Source organism: Symphalangus syndactylus, chromosome 21 (assembly GCF_028878055.3).
Source record: "Symphalangus syndactylus isolate Jambi chromosome 21, NHGRI_mSymSyn1-v2.1_pri, whole genome shotgun sequence".
Classification (NCBI taxonomy): Eukaryota; Metazoa; Chordata; class Mammalia; order Primates; family Hylobatidae; genus Symphalangus; species Symphalangus syndactylus.
This window is the reverse complement of record NC_072443.2, coordinates 54,885,997-54,902,700: the sequence shown is the minus strand read 5'-3', so window position 1 is coordinate 54,902,700 and position 16,704 is coordinate 54,885,997. Positions and strand designations below refer to the sequence as shown.

The 16,704-nt window shown below is 57.2% G+C and overlaps 1 protein-coding gene across 2 annotated transcripts in view; it reads left to right on the top strand.

Annotated features, from left to right (window-relative positions):
* FBLN2 (fibulin 2) overlaps window positions 1–16,704 on the top strand; it is a 93,051-nt gene that overhangs the window by 15,552 nt on the left and 60,795 nt on the right. For both annotated transcript variants that reach the window (XM_055259925.2, XM_055259923.2), the window contains exon 2: window positions 10,134–11,477. In XM_055259925.2, coding sequence (XP_055115900.2) covers window positions 10,175–11,477 — 1,303 coding nt within the window. In that variant the 5' untranslated portion in view covers window positions 10,134–10,174. The remainder of the gene's footprint in view (window positions 1–10,133; window positions 11,478–16,704) is intronic.

Below are 16,704 nucleotides of genomic sequence, written 5' to 3'. Positions count from 1 at the left end.
CTAAATGATATAGCTTAGATTTTACCAGGTTTTGTACTTTATGACTGGAATCTGTCTCAGATTTCTTTTTTATTTATTTATTTATTTTTTTTTTATTAATTTTTTTTTGCATACAAAAACAATAAACATTTTCTAAAAATACATACAAACAAAAAGATGCGTATCAAACATATCAGGAAGGTTGCACATGGGAAGTCGGGGAATAGAAATGGGGGTGGGAGTTAAAATAAATGAGAGAGGGACTTTATATGGATCAGTGATAATAACTCAATCCTCTATTTGACAAAGAAGAGGGAGAAGGAAGAGGAAGAAAAAGAAAGTGGGATAAAGGATCAGAAAGGGAGGAAAATAGAAAAAATTAGAGTATGACTCCAGGGTAGACCTGTTTTGTTGTCATTGAGTTGGTTGGTTGGTTTGTCTGTTGTATTCTTCATGTTTCGCCAAGTTGGCCAGACTGGTCTCGAACTCCTAGCCCGAAGAGATCAACCCGCCTCGCCCCCCAGAGTGCCGGGACCACAGGCGTGAGCCACCACGTCCAGCCCCCACATTGCTTCTGGCCTCCGTGGTAGACTTCCCAGACGGAGCGGCCAGGCAGAGGAGCTCCTCACTTCTACCCAGACACGGGGCGGCCGGGCAGAGGGGCTCCTCACTTCCCAGACGGGGCGGCCAGGCAGAGACGCTCCTCACTTCTTCCCAGACGATAGGTGGCCGGGCAGAGGCGCTCCTCACTTCCCAAACGATGGGTGGTCGGGCAGAGGCGCTCCCCACTTCCCAGACGATGGGTGGCCGGGCAGAGGCGCTCCTCACTTCCCAGACGATGGGCGGCCGGGCAGAGGCGCTCCTCACCTCCCAGACGATGGGTGGCCGGGCAGAGGCACTCCTCACTTCCCAGACGGGGCACCCGGGCAGAGGCGCTCCTCACTTCCCAGACGGTGGGTGGCCGGGCAGAGGCGCTCCTCACTTCCCAGACGATGGGTGGCCGGGCAGAGGCGCTCCTCACTTCTTCCCGGATGGGGCGGCCGGGCAGAGGCACTCCTCACTTCTTCCCGGATGGGGCGCCCGGGCAGAGGCGCTCCTCATTTCTTCCCGGACGGGGCGGCCGGGCAGAGGCGCTCCTCACTTCCCAGACGGGGCGGCCGGGCCGAGGCGCTCCTCACTTCTTCCCGGACGGGGCGGCCGGGCAGAGGCGCTCCTCACTTCTTCCCGGACGGGGCGCCCGGGCAGAGGCGCTCCTCATTTCTTCCCGGACGGGGCGGCCGGGCAGAGGTGCTCCTCACTTCCCAGACGGGGCGGCCGGGCAGAGGCGCTCCTCACTTCTTCCCGGATGGGGCGGCCGGGCAGAGGCGCTCCTCACTTCCCAGATGGTGGGTGGCCGGGCAGAGGCGCTCCTCACTTCCCAGACGGTGGGTGGCCGGGCAGAGGCGCTCCTCACTTCCCAGACGGGGCGGCTGGGCAGAGGCGCTCCTCACTTCCCAGACGGTGGGTGGCCGGACAGAGGCGCTCCTCACTTCCCAGACGGTGGGTGGCCGGGCAGAGGCGCTCCTCACTTCCCAGACGGTGGGTGGCCGGGCAGAGGCGCTCCTCACTTCCCAGACGGGGCGGCTGGGCAGAGGCGCTCCTCACTTCCCAGACGGGGCGGCCGGGCAGAGGTGCTCCTCACCTCCCAGACGGGGCGGCCGGGCAGAGGCGCTCCCCACCTTCCAGATGGGGCGGCGGCCGGGCAGGGGCTGCAATCCCAGCACCCTGGCAGGCCAAGGCAAGCGGCCGGGGGGGTAGAGGCTGCCGCGAGGCCAGACCACGCCACCGCACTCCAGCCCGGGCAACACCGAGCACTGGGTGAGCGAGACTCCGTCTGTAGTCCCAGTACCTCGGGAGGCTGAGGCGGGCAGAGCACTCGGCGTCAGGAGCTGGCGACCAGCGTGGCCAAGATGGCGAACGCGTGCCTGCATCCAAAGGACAAAAGGCAGGCAGCGGTGGCGCGCGCCGGCAGTCCCAGGCAGTCGGCGGCGCGGGCAGCAGCAAGCCAAGTAGATTGTAGCCTGCGCCAGAGAGGGAAAGAAAAAGAAAGAAAGAAAGAAAGAAAGGAAGGGAGGGAGAGAGGAAGGAAGGAAGGAAGGAAGGGTCTCGGATTTCTTGAAAGGGGTGTCTACAGTTTGTTCTTGAATTCCCAGTGTGCTGTGACCTAGTGGTGGCCCTGCCACCCTGTTGGGACAACATCCACTAAATGTACCAGATGTTTTGCTGAGGTCCTGGGCCCCGGATTCAGTGACTGACTGATCGCCCTCTCCTTGGCATCTCTTCTTCCTTGACGTGTGTGTCCCCCTCCCCCACCTCTATCATTTTTCTTTGTGCTGCTCACTTCCCAGCGACCACTCTCTTCCTCATTCCCTGCATTCCGGCTGCAGTGTGTCAGCCTGGTTCCTGCCTCAGGGCTTTTGCACACACTGTTAGTGCTGCTTAGGATACCATTCCCCAGATCTTTGCATGGCCACCACATTTTTGCATGATATCACCAAGTAGGTGTCGGCTGAAATGTTGCCTCCTAGGCCTCCTCGTCTGACCATTCTTGCCAAAGGAGCATGCGGTCTGTCTCTGTCGCAACGCCCTTATCTCTTCCCCCCATCAGAACATTGGCTGCACGCGGGTAGGATTTTCTTTCATCTTGTTCACTGCCATATCCCAGCACCTGCAGTGGGCTGGCTGGTAGCATCTGTTTGATGAATAGCTGCAAACTAAAGGACTCTAGCTCTACTTTCTCGGCCAGACAGACCTGTTCAAATCCTTTTACTACTTTTACTACTTACGTGGCCTTGGACAGATCATTTACTCTGTCTGGGCCTCAGTTTCCTCATTTGTAGGTGTTAAATGGTTAAGGAAAATAAATATCCCTGGAAACTCTCAGTCCAGTGATTGGCATTGTGTTGGCACTGAGAGAGTGATAGTTAGACACGAACTTGATTAACAGCTAAAATCCCTACTTGATGCTTTGTGCCAAGAACAAGCTTATTTTTCCCAGTGAACTAGATGACTTCCTCTTATCAGAGAAGGAGCACCGGGTCACCTCTCATTTCCCTTTTGGCCTTGGCTGCCAGGAAGCATACTGCTACGGGGAGGTGTCAGGAGCAGCCCTTATTTCCTGTCCATCTTCAGTGCAGTTCTTCTTCCCGTTCTTCTCCCTGTTCTTTGGTTATTTACGTTTGGCTCTACAGTGCACATGTGTGATTATTGTCTTTTATTTTGGTAAAATATACATAACATGAAGTTTACTTTTTTTTTTTTTTGGTGACGGAGTCTTGCTGTGTCGCCCAGGCTGGAGTGCAGTGGAGCAATCTTGGCTCACTGCAACCTCCACCTCCTGGGTTCAAGCAATTCTCATGCCTCAGCCTCCCAAGTAGCTGGGATTATAGGTATATGCCACCACACCTGGCTAATTTTTGTATTTTTTTTTTAGTAGAGATGGGGTTTCACCATGTTGGCCAGGATGGCCTCTATCCCCTGACCTCATGATCTACCCGCCTTGGCCTCCCAAAGTGCTGGGATTGCAGGCCGCGCCTGGCTGAAATTTACCATTTTAACCTTTTTAAGTGCACAGCTCAGTGGCATTATGGAAATTCACATTATGCAACCATTACCACTATCTATTTCCAGAACTTTTTCATTATCCTGAACAGAAACTGTGTCCCCATTAAGCAGGAACTCCTCCTGCTTCCCACCTCCAGTCCCTGCACCCACCATTCTACTTTCTGTCTCTGAATTTGGTGACTCTAGATATCTCATAGAAGTGGAATCACACAGGATTTGTCCTTTGGTGTCTGGCTTATTCACCTAGCACAGTGTCCTCAGGGTTCATCTGTGTTGCAGCATGGGTCAGAATGCCCCTCCTTTCAAGGCTGATAATGTTCCATTGTATGGAATATTTTGTTTATCTATCCATCCATTGATGGTCACTTGGGTTGATCCGTGTGACTCGAGTCTATCATGAATAACACTGTAGTGAACTTGGATGCGCAAATATTATTTTTAAAAAATTACTTTCTGGGCCTCAGGTGGTCTCAGGCCCACTTATAAATTAAGGGTAGATTTTTGGACAGTTTCTAGGATCAGGCTGTTTTCCCTGCCTCTGCCTGGTGTGTGGCTGTGTGTCTGTGCTCAGTAAACTCCATGGCCACTGTGGGTGCCCACCCAGGTCTCTCACCTGGAGGTGCACATGTCTCCCAGCGGCCACAGGCGCTGGCTGCTGATGGCTGACACCTGTGCCTTCTCCAGCTGCCTGCCCTTTGCTGGCAGGTGTCACTTCCCCGTGAAGTGCCTGGGAGGTCACTCTCCATGGTCTTTGGCCAGTGACTGACATGCCTCTGAGTGAGATGCGCCCGGGGTGCCCCCCACACTGCATGGCTTCTCGTGAGTCACGACTCCAGCTGAGATGCAGCCTTGCCCAGCTCCCCCTGGCTCTGCCTGCTTTCCTTTGCCCTTCTCCTGAGAGCTCTCCCCCGACAGACCATGCCCTCAAGCGTCCCTGCCTCGGACTCTGCTTCTGGGGAGCCCCGTCTAAGACAGTGTGCAGCTCACGTACCCCTCTGAGCACTATGGGTCTTTCATTACTGTGGGCGTTGGGTTGGATTCTGATGCAGCTGACCTACTGAGGCCGACTACACCATGTGGCTAGGGGTGGTCTCCTTGGAAGAGGGTGAGAACTCCCAGCGTCTGTCACATATAGAAGAGGCAGGTACTAACCCAGGAAACAAAGCTATTCTGGAGGCGACCCTGGGGTGGGGTGGTTGGAGGGGCAGGAGCTCGCACCTCATCCAGGCCTCTCTCCTCCTGGTGTGGACAAGAGACGCTCAGGCCTTGGAGTGTTCAGGCTGGTAGAGACGACCCAGGAAGCCCAGCGATGCCAATGGGAAGGGAGTGTGGATCCAAATTAGCCCAGGGAAGCCCTGTTGCTGGGCCCCACAGCTTCAATGTCAAGTGTCCTGACATTAAATGTTATCATTTTAAACTAATTATCGATGAATAATATTGGCAACTAATTTAAAAAGCAGCACGTGGGCCCCACAAACACATCTGTGTGTGAGCAGGCTGGGTGGCTGGTTTGTGCCTGCTCTCTGCTCGGACTCGGGCCCAGGGGCAGCCGTGTGGGCACAGCCAGCGGGCCAGGTGGTACTGATTATGGGTTTCTTTGTCACTGTCTTGTCTGTGTCTTGTGTGTTTATTTCCCTGCTGCCATCCCCAGCAGTCCCAGTTTGCAAGTCCCAGTGTTTTGATATAGCTGCTTATTATTTTTTAAAAGAGATCCCCTGCAAATATTTAAAAAATTTTAAAGCCATACTGGCGCCAACCTGAGACTTTGTTCTTATCTGTAGTTGCCTGATCAAATGGAGGTTGCCCAGTTAAGTTGGAATTTCAGATAAGTGACAGATGTGTCCCAAATACTGTACAGGACATCCTTAAATGCTAGACAGTTCTCCATCATTTCTCTGAGATGCCTGTGCACATCCCAGATCTGTATTTGCTGGATCTCATCAGAGCCAGAAGGGTCAGAGCTGGAGGTGGGAAGACCTTTCCTTCCGATCCAGTGTCATATCCTGTGGCCTGTGTGCTCACTAAGGTGGGACCCCCCCTTTCCACAGTGGCAGCACTGGGGATGTCCCCCCAGGTGGCCTTGACCTTCCAGTGTCCTGGCCAGCCCAGAGAGGTTTCATCTGGGGCCTGCTGTGGATGAATGTGAAGGTTAATTTATCAAAGGAGGCAGTGTCGCTTTACTATAGGATGTGTGTTTGTTTTTGCGGTAGGTTGGGGCCCAGCCCTATCAGGACAGCAGAGCGAGGAGCTTGTGGCCAGGTGAGAGAGGCAGCTGGGGCCTGAGCCACATCCTGAGGCACTTCTGACCCTGATGTGCCGGAGCCCTCCCTCCCCATCCTGCCTGCCCCAGGCGCCTTGTGAGGAGTGGGCAAGTCTCCAGGGGGCTCACACTGTGTGCGGAGTCACCTGTCCCCTGTCACCTGACACTCCCTGGGGAGACCCTGGCTGAATTTCTCCCCGCCCCCACACTGCCCTGTGCACATTCCAGTGATGGCCCTGAATATGTAACTCCAGGTGTGAACCCTGCTGCCACTTTAGAATACCCTGGTCCCCCCACCCACAGCAGGGATTTGATCAACAAAGACCAAAGCTGTGATAGCCCCACCCGCTGCTGGTCCTATCTGGAGCCTGCTCTTGTGTCTCCACCCCGGTGGCAAAGCCTTCCTCACAGTGCTGGATGCACTCCCAGATGCTAAGTGCTGAGTGCCACTTCATGGTGGCTTGACGTCCTTATTGTCACCTAAATGTCCATTGTCATTTTGGCTCTTCCTATGAAGAATGGGCCACCAAATACAGAGGAATGGCTAGGCACAGAGGCTCACGCTTGTGATCCCAGCACTTTGGGAGGCCGAGACAGGGCGATTGCTTGAGGCTAGGAGTTTGAGACCAGTCTGGGCAGCAGAGCAAGATCCTGTCTCCTGCCTATTTTTTAATGCCGTGATATATGTTACACACATGATACGTAAAGCATTCATCTTTTAAAAGTGCCAGCAGTTGCCAACCTTCACCCCTCCTAGGGTTGCAGCCTGAGGCCAGCCTGGACAGTGACTGGCCCGGTGGCCTCCATCTGCCAACCTTTCCTGCCCCCAGATGGCAGCCCGCTGACCACCAGGGGCCATATGGACCTGGTACAGACATCTCTGAGTCGCACACTGGGCGTCAGAAGCACAGGGTCATGGAGTGCACGTGCTGAATTCTCACGTGGGTACTGCCTTGCAAAGAGGCTACTCCAGGTGACACTTCGGCCAGTGGCATAAGAATGATAATAACACCACTATCCTAGTGTTTGCCTTCCTGATGGGCGCAAGGGAGAGGCTGCAGTGGTTTTACTTTGTATCTTGTTTTTTGTGTCCCCACCTGGGAGGGCTGGCTTGGCGCAGTGTGACTGCCTGGCTGGCCACCGCAGCCAGTCTCCCAGGGGCTTTGTTTGCTGGCCAGGCTCTGACTGCTGGGACTGCCCCCCGCAGGGAGGTCAGGCCTCCTTCCCCACCCCATCTCCAGGGGCTTCTTTTTTCAGGTTGCTGAGGGGTGGGGGCTGTCTGCAGAAGCCGGGGTTGTGGGAAAACTCAGTTGGAGCTCCCAGGAGAGGCATGTTTGATTCTGTGACCCTGCAGTGTAGAGACTGTGCCCTCCTGCTTCTCTCTTGTACGAGTGTCCCCAGCCCTGCTTGCTTATCTCTGGCGATAGGGAGCTCACTCCTTCCCAGCAGCCTGGTCTGTCCCTGCCCTGGAGGGAGCGTTCTTCACTTGGAGCTGACATCTGCCATCTCCTCCATGCCCCCACCTCCCGCCCCACACATACACGCCCCATTGGGAGCAGCTGTGGAGATGTGAGGACAGGGAGGTCTGCTATTCTCCCAGGTGAGCCACCCCAAGGGGCCTGGCTCCCCTCACCACGTGGGCCACTCCCTCTCGACACATCCCAGATGGTCCTTTCCCCTCCTGAGTGGACATACAACCATCAGACAGCACCAGGATACTCTGAGCTGCATACATCTGGGGGGGCCCACACGACATGGGGAACCTGGGAGCTCACACCCCACGTGACATCTCAGGGTGGCCAGAGCTCTGTGGCTTGAAACAGGAGTTGGAAACCTGAATTTTTATGTGAACGTTTTCAATTTATGCATGCTGGTAACCAATTTAAAATGAGAAACCCACTGTGTGAGCCCGACAAAATGCACTTACGGGCCAGATAATGCGGGTGGGCCCCCGACCATGACCTGAGGTATGGTGGAACACGTTCACTGGGTGGATGCAGAACTAGGGCTCAGAGAGGGCCAGGGCTGTGCCTGGGGTTGCGCAGCAAATATGGAGAATGCAGAGTCAGGCTTGGGCCTGATGTTCTTTATCATTGCCCTGGGCCTGGAGTGGGGAGATGGGCAAGCCTGAGGTTTGGGATTGCTTGAGCATGGACAGAATGTGATGCTGGGGGCCCCGAGGGCCAAGGGGCCAGGTCACCCTGGGGGCTGTGCCGGTTAGCAGAGCAAGGGGACAGACTTGGTGGACTGGGTGGGCTGGGAAGGAAGTTCTTCTGGAAGAAGTTCTAGGACAGCCCTGTGTCCTGTGGCCAGAGTACTGTCCTCTCAGGACGCAAAGTTCATGCCTAGGTGTGTGATGCACCTGAAGGCAGGAGGGCAGGGAGCTTGGATCTCAGTTCGCCAAAGATTTCCTTTTGTTTTGAGATGGGGTCTCCCTCTGTTGCCCAGGATGGGGTGCAGTGGCACAATCTCGGCTCACTCCAACCTCTGCCTCCGGAGTTCAAGCAGTTCTCCTGCCTCAGCCTCCTGAGTTGCTGGGATTATAGGCACACGCCATGCCTGGCTAATTTTTGTATTTCTGATAGAGACAGAGTTTCACCATGTTGTCCAGGCTGGTCTCGAACTCCTGACCACAAGTGATCTGCCTGTCTTGGCCTCCCAAAGTGCTGGGATTACAGGCGTCAGCCACCTCGCCTGGCCAAAGACTTCCTTTCTTAAAAGACACTGTCAGCTGGCACGGTGGCTCACGCCTGTAATCCTAGCACTGTAGGAGGCTGAGGCAGGAGGATCGCTTGAGGTCAAGAGTTCAAGACCAACCTGGGCAACACAGTGAGACCCCTGTTTAAAAAAAATTAGTTGAGTGTAGTGGTGTGCACCTGTAGTTCCACCTACTCAGAAGGCTGAGGTGGGAAGATCGCTTGAGCTCGGGAGGTTGAGGCTGCGATGAGCTATGATCACATAACTGTGCTCTAGCCTGGACAACAGAGTAAGACCCTGTCTCTAAAAACAAACACAGAAAGAACTGTTGAGAGTGGACCTGAGGGCCTCTCCCTTGCAGTCTGACTTTTGCTGACTGCGATTAAAGGCCCTGATTCTCCCAGGGGCCCACTCCTAATGTCAGTGGCTTTACGGAGTCCTTCAGCCTCCTGAAGTGGCACCTCAGTGTGAGGGCAGGGACGTCAGCCCTGGAGTCCCCAAAGGCTCCCTGGTACTCCCCCGGCCCTGAGCCTGGTCTGAGCATGGGCTTCCATCTCCCCGCCCGTCCATGGCCCTCCACCGCAGCCTTCCCTGCCTCGGTCACACAGCTCCCGCTTCCAGGCGCTCCTGGACTTCTGTCCACTGCATCCTATCCATCAGCAAATCCTGTGGGTCCTACAAAATAGATCCCCTGTGCCACCGTCTCCTGCCTCTCTTCACTCACTGCCCTGGGCTCTCTCACCTGCTCTCTGCTGGCTTCCCTGTCTCAGCGCAGTGGGCAGCTGGGTGGGTCCCTTGCACTGGAGAGTCCAGGCTCCAGCGCTTGCAGGCACGCCCAGAGGCCCTCACAGCAGGCCGGAAGCCCATTGCTCCGCAGTTACCACCTGTGTGCTGGCGTGGCTCAGCCCTGGGGTCCCTCTCTGTCCCTCACCTTCCTGCTGCTGGTCCGTCCTCAGCCCCTTGGCCCTGCCACTCCCTGCCTGACGCCCTCCTCAGAGAAGGCGTCCTCTTCCGCCGGACTGACATGGGCTCCCCTGACACTGCCACGTCCTCCTTCCGTCTCTTTGATTCCCTTCAGTTATTTCATCATGGGGCTCATGCCTGCCTGGCATTCAGTTCTCTGCAGATTTGCTCTTGGGTTTATTATCTGCCCCTCCACCCCTGAGGGTGTCAGTGCTGGGAGGACGCTGGGAACCTGTCTTGCTGGCTGATAAACCCCTGGTTCCTAGAGGGGCCGGGCGCAGAGGAGGCCTTCCTTCGGAGATGGGGCAGGCCTGGGGACCACTGCTATGGTGACGAGCCCCACTGTCCCTCTATCACTGCCCTGTGGGGCTGGGCTTTAGGCTGGGAGTTGGAGAAGAAGCTCTTACTTGTGACTTTGGGGAGCACGCTGTCTATAAGAGGCAGGTACGGCCACTGGGTCACAAGTGAGGCTACAGGCACTGGGGACTTGGGCCAGGGTGGAGGAGGGAGGAGGCATGAGGACTGGTGAGAAGGTGGCATTTGAGTGGCTTATGCAAGATGAGAGGGGAGAAGAGAGCCCTTGGGGGTATGCACACCCAGTACTGACAGGCTTCCTTTCTGATTCCCCCAGGGTCTTGCTGGAGAGGGGACCGTCCTGGGCTGGCCTGGACCATGGTGCTGCTTTGGGAGCCTGCAGGAGCCTGGCTTGCTCTGGGCCTGGCCCTGGCCCTGGGCCCCAGCGTGGCCACAGCTGCCCCTCGGCAGGACTGCACAGGCGTGGAGTGCCCGCCGCTGGAGAACTGCATTGAGGAGGCACTGGAGCCGGGTGCCTGCTGCGCCACGTGTGTGCAGCAGGGCTGCGCCTGTGAGGGCTACCAGTACTACGACTGCCTACAGGGTGGCTTCGTGCGTGGCCGTGTGCCCGCCGGTCAGTCCTATTTTGTGGACTTCGGCAGCACTGAGTGCTCCTGCCCACCAGGCGGCGGCAAGATCAGCTGCCAGTTCATGCTGTGCCCGGAGCTGCCGCCCAACTGCATCGAGGCTGTAGTGGTGGCTGATAGCTGCCCACAGTGCGGCCAGGTGGGCTGCGTCCACGTGGGCCGCAAGTACGCCGCTGGCCACACTGTTCACCTGCCGCCCTGCCGGGCCTGCCACTGCCCCGACGCCGGTGGAGAGCTCATCTGCTACCAGCTCCCCGGTTGCCACGGGAACTTCTCAGATGCCGAGGAGGGTGACCCCGAGCGACACTACGAAGACCCCTACAGCTATGACCAGGAGGTGGCCGAGGTGGAAGCAGCAGCAGCCCTGGGGGGCGAGGTCCAGGCGGGTGCAGTCCAGGCAGGCGCAGGGGGCCCCCCAGCTGCTCTGGGAGGTGGGAGTCAGCCACTGTCCACCATCCAGGCACCTCCCTGGCCAGCTGCCCTACCCAGGCCCACAGTGGCTGCTGCCCTGGGTCCTCCAGCCCCAGTGCAGGCCAAAGCTAGGAGAGTGACCGAGGACAGTGAGGAGGAAGAAGAGGAGGAGGAGAGAGAGGAAATGGCTGTCACTGAGCAGCTGGCAGCAGGTGGCCACAGGGGGCTGGATGGGCTGCCCACTACAGCCCCAGCTGGACCCAGTCTTCCCATCCAGGAGGAGAGGGCAGAAGCTGGGGCAAGGGCAGAAGCTGGGGCAAGGCCCGAAGAGAACCTCATCCCGGATGCCCAAGCCATGTCCCGCAGCACTGGGCCGGAGGGCGCGACGCCTGCACCGGGCCTGGGCAAGGCCGCTCTCGTCCCGACTCAGGCCATGCCTGGCTCTCCCAGGGATCCAGTCAAACCCAGCCCCAGCACCATCCTGTCCATACCACTGCCTGATGCAGCCTGGATCCCACCCACCCGGGAAGTGCCCAGGAAGCCGCAAGTTCTGTCCCATTCCCACGTGGAGGAGGACACAGACCCCAACTCTGTCCATTCTGTCCCCAGAAGTAGCCCTGAAGGTAAGACCCTGTCCTGGTTCCTTCAGGGCACTTTGTGCGGGATGGGCAGCCTCAGGCTCTGGCCATTGCCCCAGGTCTCTGCCTGGGGCTGGGGATGCTGGACTGTGGCACCAGGCCTAGGGCGGCCAGCCCAGGCCCTTGGTGTGGGCAGGAGGCTGTGAGAGTGCACCTTTTCCCAGGCCCAGCTCCTGGGATGGGGCGGGTGGGTGGGCGTGGGGTTCCTGTTGTGGGAGGTGCTGGGCCCCCTGGTAGGGCTGCGGTAGTGGTCAAGGGTCCAGAAGGTGCACATCTTCAGAGCTGGGGGCCCTGAGGAGGGTTCCTGCCTCAGCCCGGTAGGCCCCCATGTGTCCTGGCAGGAAATGCGAAGGGCGGTCTCTTCTCAGCTGCCCCGGTGGCTGGCCTGTGGCCTAGGAGCCTAGCATGGCCACCTCTGCCAATTTTTCAACAAATGTCAGCCAGAAAGCTGAATTTTGTGTGACATCTTCCCATTTCTAAGTGTCTGCAGCAAATTCTAATCTCACAAGCACGTGTTGTAGAAAGAAGTGAACTTGTGGACAGAGGCGAGGTGGGTGGGCCATTTGGGCAGGGGCGCTGGCCATGCTGGGCCAGTGGAGGTGGTGGGGCCACACCAGCTGTACCCTCACTCCATGGAGGCCTCTCTCCGAGCTGGTCAGGCAGCTTCCCGTCAGTCCTTCCAGCAGCACCGAGTGCTTACAACCATGTATGCTGTTTCGCCAGTGAGGCAACTGGGGCTCAAGGGTGGTGCTGGAGGCTCAGGTCACACAACCAGTGAGCAGTGGGCCTGGAAGGCCCTGGAGCCTGCACTTCTGACCCTATATCCTCCAAGCCACCTGACACAGAGTTCAACACACTCCATCGGGCACATCAGAGCAGGCAGCCAGGACCAGGGCACCCAGGCTTCAGATGGGGACCGGCCCGACGCTGTGCAGAGGCTGGTAGGTGGTCCAGGCTTCTTCTTGCCCATCCATGCCTGCTCCCAGCAGGTCCTCCATAGCCCAGCACAGTCAGACACCCCATTTGAAGACTCCATGAGCTGTGGTGAGAAGGGGAATGGTCCACTGAGCCTACCTAAGAACCGTCCTCAAAGGGCTCTGCTGCTAAACAGGGGCCACAGCCCCCACGAGGCTGACCCCTTCCTGCTCACTTTAGGAGCCTTGAACTCCTGCAGGGGGTGATTCTGTCACATCAGCTGGGGGCTTGCAGATCCAGAAGCCTGGTCTAGCTTCCATGGGGACCTGAGGTGATGCTCCTAAGACCCCACGCAAGTTTGAAACCCCCGTGGGCCAACACTGGAGAGGAGAGGCTTCAGGAGTCCTCTAGCAAACAGGTTAATCTGGGCGGATGACCCTATGCTGCCACAGCCTGGGGAATCTGGGGGCCTCACAGACCCATGGACATTGGAAAGGCCCAGAGCTCCCTCAGTGTGAGGGGACAGCCCCGCACCTGGGGGGAGCACCTCAAACACAAATCAGATCATGCCACCCTCTGCCCTATATGGCTCCCTCCTGCCCCTCCCCAGCCTCTTCTCACACCAGTCAGAGCTTCCTTTCAATCAAGTTCAATTCCCTCTGGCTACAGGGCCTTTGCACATGCTGTTTCCCCTGCCTGGAGCACCCGCTTCTCACCACTGCCCACTTATCACCTCATCCTCCACATTGCAGCTCAAGTGGAAGCTCAAGGCTCCCTCCAGGGAGCCTTCCCTGACCCCTAGGAGGAGTCAGATCCCCTGAGTGAGGCTCACCACTTCACTCCTCAGCTCACATCACTGCTTATAACATCACACCTCTGTGACTGCTGGGGTCTTTATCTCCTCCTCAAAGCCCCAAGCTCCCCAAGGTCAGGGTCTCTGCTGGGTTTTGCTCAACCCTGTACATTCAGCATCTTACTGGCTCCTGTGCACATGCTGGGCACTCAGAAGCTACTGTCAGAGGGTGGGCTGGGCGTGGTGGCTCATGCCTGTAATCCCAGCACTTTGGGAGGCCGAGGTGGGTGGATCACCAGAGGTCAGGAGTTCGAGACCAGCCTGGCCAACATGGTGAAACCCCAAATCTACTAAAAATACAAAATTAGTCTGGCGTGGTGGCAGCCACCCGCAATCCCAGCTACTTGGGCGGCTGAGGCAGGAGAATCACCACCTGGGAGGCAGAGGTTGCAGTGAGCCAAGATTGTGCCATTGCGCTCCAGCCTGGGCGACAAGAGTGAAACTCAAAAAAAAAAAAAAAAAAAAAAAAAGAAAGAAACCACTGTCAGAGATTGAAGAGCTGAAGAAGGCAGAAGAGAAGCCTGCTTCCATCACTTTCTGCCCTTATGTCCACAGGCGGTGGCCCGAGCTCCCTGTAGCCCACTCTCTACTCCTGTAAACTAAGAGGGCTGTTGTGCTCAGTAATCACAGAGCGCTGAGCACGGTGCCTAACAGAGTCACCGTGTTGAGGGGTGTCTGCAGTGGACAGCAGCAGTCATTTGAGTTTTAGGGTTTTCCTGTTAGCCAGAGCATCACAGCATTCAGATACTCCTGCCCTGCAGAACCTGCTTGTGTGAGGCCCTGAGGAAGGGGCCCCTTTCCTGCCATGCATTCCTGGGGCCACAGGCTGTGCTGAGAGGCCTTCTGCAGGTCAGGGGCTGCCCCCAGCTGCTCTGGGAACCTCCGACCTCCTGAGGGCTGCCCTGCCCGAGGGTTCCTCCATGTGGCCCTCCACTGTGCCAGCCCTACGGGAAAAGCCGCCCTCACAAAGCCCCTTGAGTGACAACAGACGTCAGACCCCTTCTTCCCAGCCCAGGGAGCCGGGCATGTGGCTTCCATTAGGCCACATCTGGACATGCTCTGAGGCAGGGACGGCCTGGCCGAGGCAGTCTGGATCCCTGGCAGGGCTCCAGCTCAAAGACAGGACCCCCAGCCCAGCCAGGCCTGGGGCACTGGCTGGAAACCCCTTTTCTAGGCCCCAGGGCTGCCATGGCAACGTGGCTGGAGGGGTCACTTCCGGCCCCATTACCTCCCTTTCTGCAGGGCCCAGGGCTGAGCAGGGCAAAGCCACCTCCCCAGCTTCTCCTCACCAAGGGCTGCTCCATCATCTAGATCCCCAAGGCCTCCCCCAACAACAGCAGCCAGGGGCTCTAAGGCCCAAACCCCACTTCCCCCAAGAGGCTCAGTTGGGCAGCCTGATACCCTACCCGCTGGGCTTCTATCTCCCATCCCTCCCATGCTGCGTGCACATGGCCGTGACCAGGGATAAACCTGCCTGTGTACATCCCTGTAACGCCCTCCTCCCCCATTAGACTCTAAACGAGGGCGAGTTGCGTCTGCCTTGCTCACTGTCGCAGTCTTGGCTCAGTGAGGGTGCTCTGTGAGTATCTGTTGAAGATATCAGCGGGTGGGCTGAGGACAGATGGTGACTAATCATCGTCACATTTCTAATTGCTCAGCAAGTCCTCAGCTGAGCGTTGGACACGAATTAGCTCATTTAATCCTCAAAGCAGCCTCATGATGCAGGGACTTCCCTACTGCTTACAGATGGAAAAACTGAGGCACAAAATCATAAGCCACATGCTCAAATTCTGTGGGTTGTGGAGCCAGAGCCCATGAATTGGTGATGATGAGTGGGCCATGGGTGGGCAGAAGGGTGAGAGGTGGGGTGCGGGTGTGGATGTTTATCTGTCCAGGCCTGAGCTTCTGGGTCCCCTTTGAATTCATCCTCTACCCCTGGGTCCTTAAACCTTCCATTCCCTGCACACCAAAAGCTGCAGCTGCCTGTCCCTGCCCTAATTCTGATCTCTGGGCCTTTGCGTGTGCTGGGTCCCCTGCCAGATCAGCCATCAGACAAGATAAGGGGGACTCAGTTGGGGGCCTAACAGCCAGCAGGCCTCATCAAAGCCCACACCCAGAAATTTATTTGAGAAAGCTCAGGGCAGAGGGGAAAACTGGGGCTCCTGAGAACAAAGCTGCTCTCCAGGATCCCACAGCCCAGACCACAGAGAGGCCTCGGGCATTAAGAGGCAGGATTGGGGACCAGGGGTGGGGCCGCTTCTATTTCAGAAACCCTGGAAGCTGCACTGCACGCACCACGCTCCTGAGCCTGGCTGCATGCCCTCCCTGGCACACGTGCACTTCATTACACACTCCACCCACAACATGCATGCTCCCCACCTCCCCCATCCCAGCCCACCACCTCCCGCCTGTGACCTGGTGCTGCTAGCCACACCTCTGGGACTGTGCTCTGCTGAGAATAGGGAGATGGAGCCTACCTCCCCAGCTTGTTGGGAGGATCATATCACAGAAACAAGAGCCGGGCACCCAGGAGGTGCTCGGTGAGGGCGAGTTCTGTGTCCTGCCCACCATAAGCAGGCTGGAAGCAGAGTTGGCAGGGGTGGCAGCTGGTGGGCCTGGAGGAACCCACAGAGACCCCAGTTTCACCCTCGCTGCATGTGCATGGGCTTTGCACATGGTCCATGCCCAGCAAGTGCTGTGGGAGGACTTGGGAGATGGGAAAACAGGATCCAAGCTGGTTAAGAGCCTTGCCCAAGGCCACAGCTATGGGCAGCAGAATGAGTAGATGGGAACACTGCTGACGCTGCAGAGCCCCTCATGCCCCCTCCTTCAGGAAGCCTTCCCAGATATCACACAGGCCTCTCTTCCTCACAGTCCCCAGCCTGTGAACCAAGTCCATACTGGTTCATCTCTGCCTTCCCAGGGACGCCAGGACATGCTCACAGCTGACACCTGATGAAGGTTATAGAGTAAATGATATGGGATTGAACAAGACACAGGCATCCAGCTGTGGGGACAGATCTCTAGAAACATCAGAAGGGAGACAGGAAGAAAGTAGAGCTGGAGCTGGGGGAGGGGGCTGAGCGAAGGCACAAAGATTCAGGAAGGCTTCCCAGAGGAGGTGCTATCTGAGCTGGTCAGGAACAGTGTACGCAAATGCTTGGAACAGAGGAGAGACGGTTTGGGATGCTCAGAGGGTGGCAAGAGAACTAGGGTGAGGAGGAATTACTGAGAGAAAGGGTGGTCAGGGGGATCCCCCCCAGTTCACTCATTTATCCACCCAATATTTATAGAGCTCCAACTGTGTGCAGGCCCTGCTACAGGCCCTTGGGCTCTGCAGAGAATATGAGAGGTATGGTCCCCACCCTCACCTCACAGTGCTGACATTCTGTTGGGGAAGAAAACAGTAAACAAGTCCATGGGAATTATCTGCTGTAATGTGAG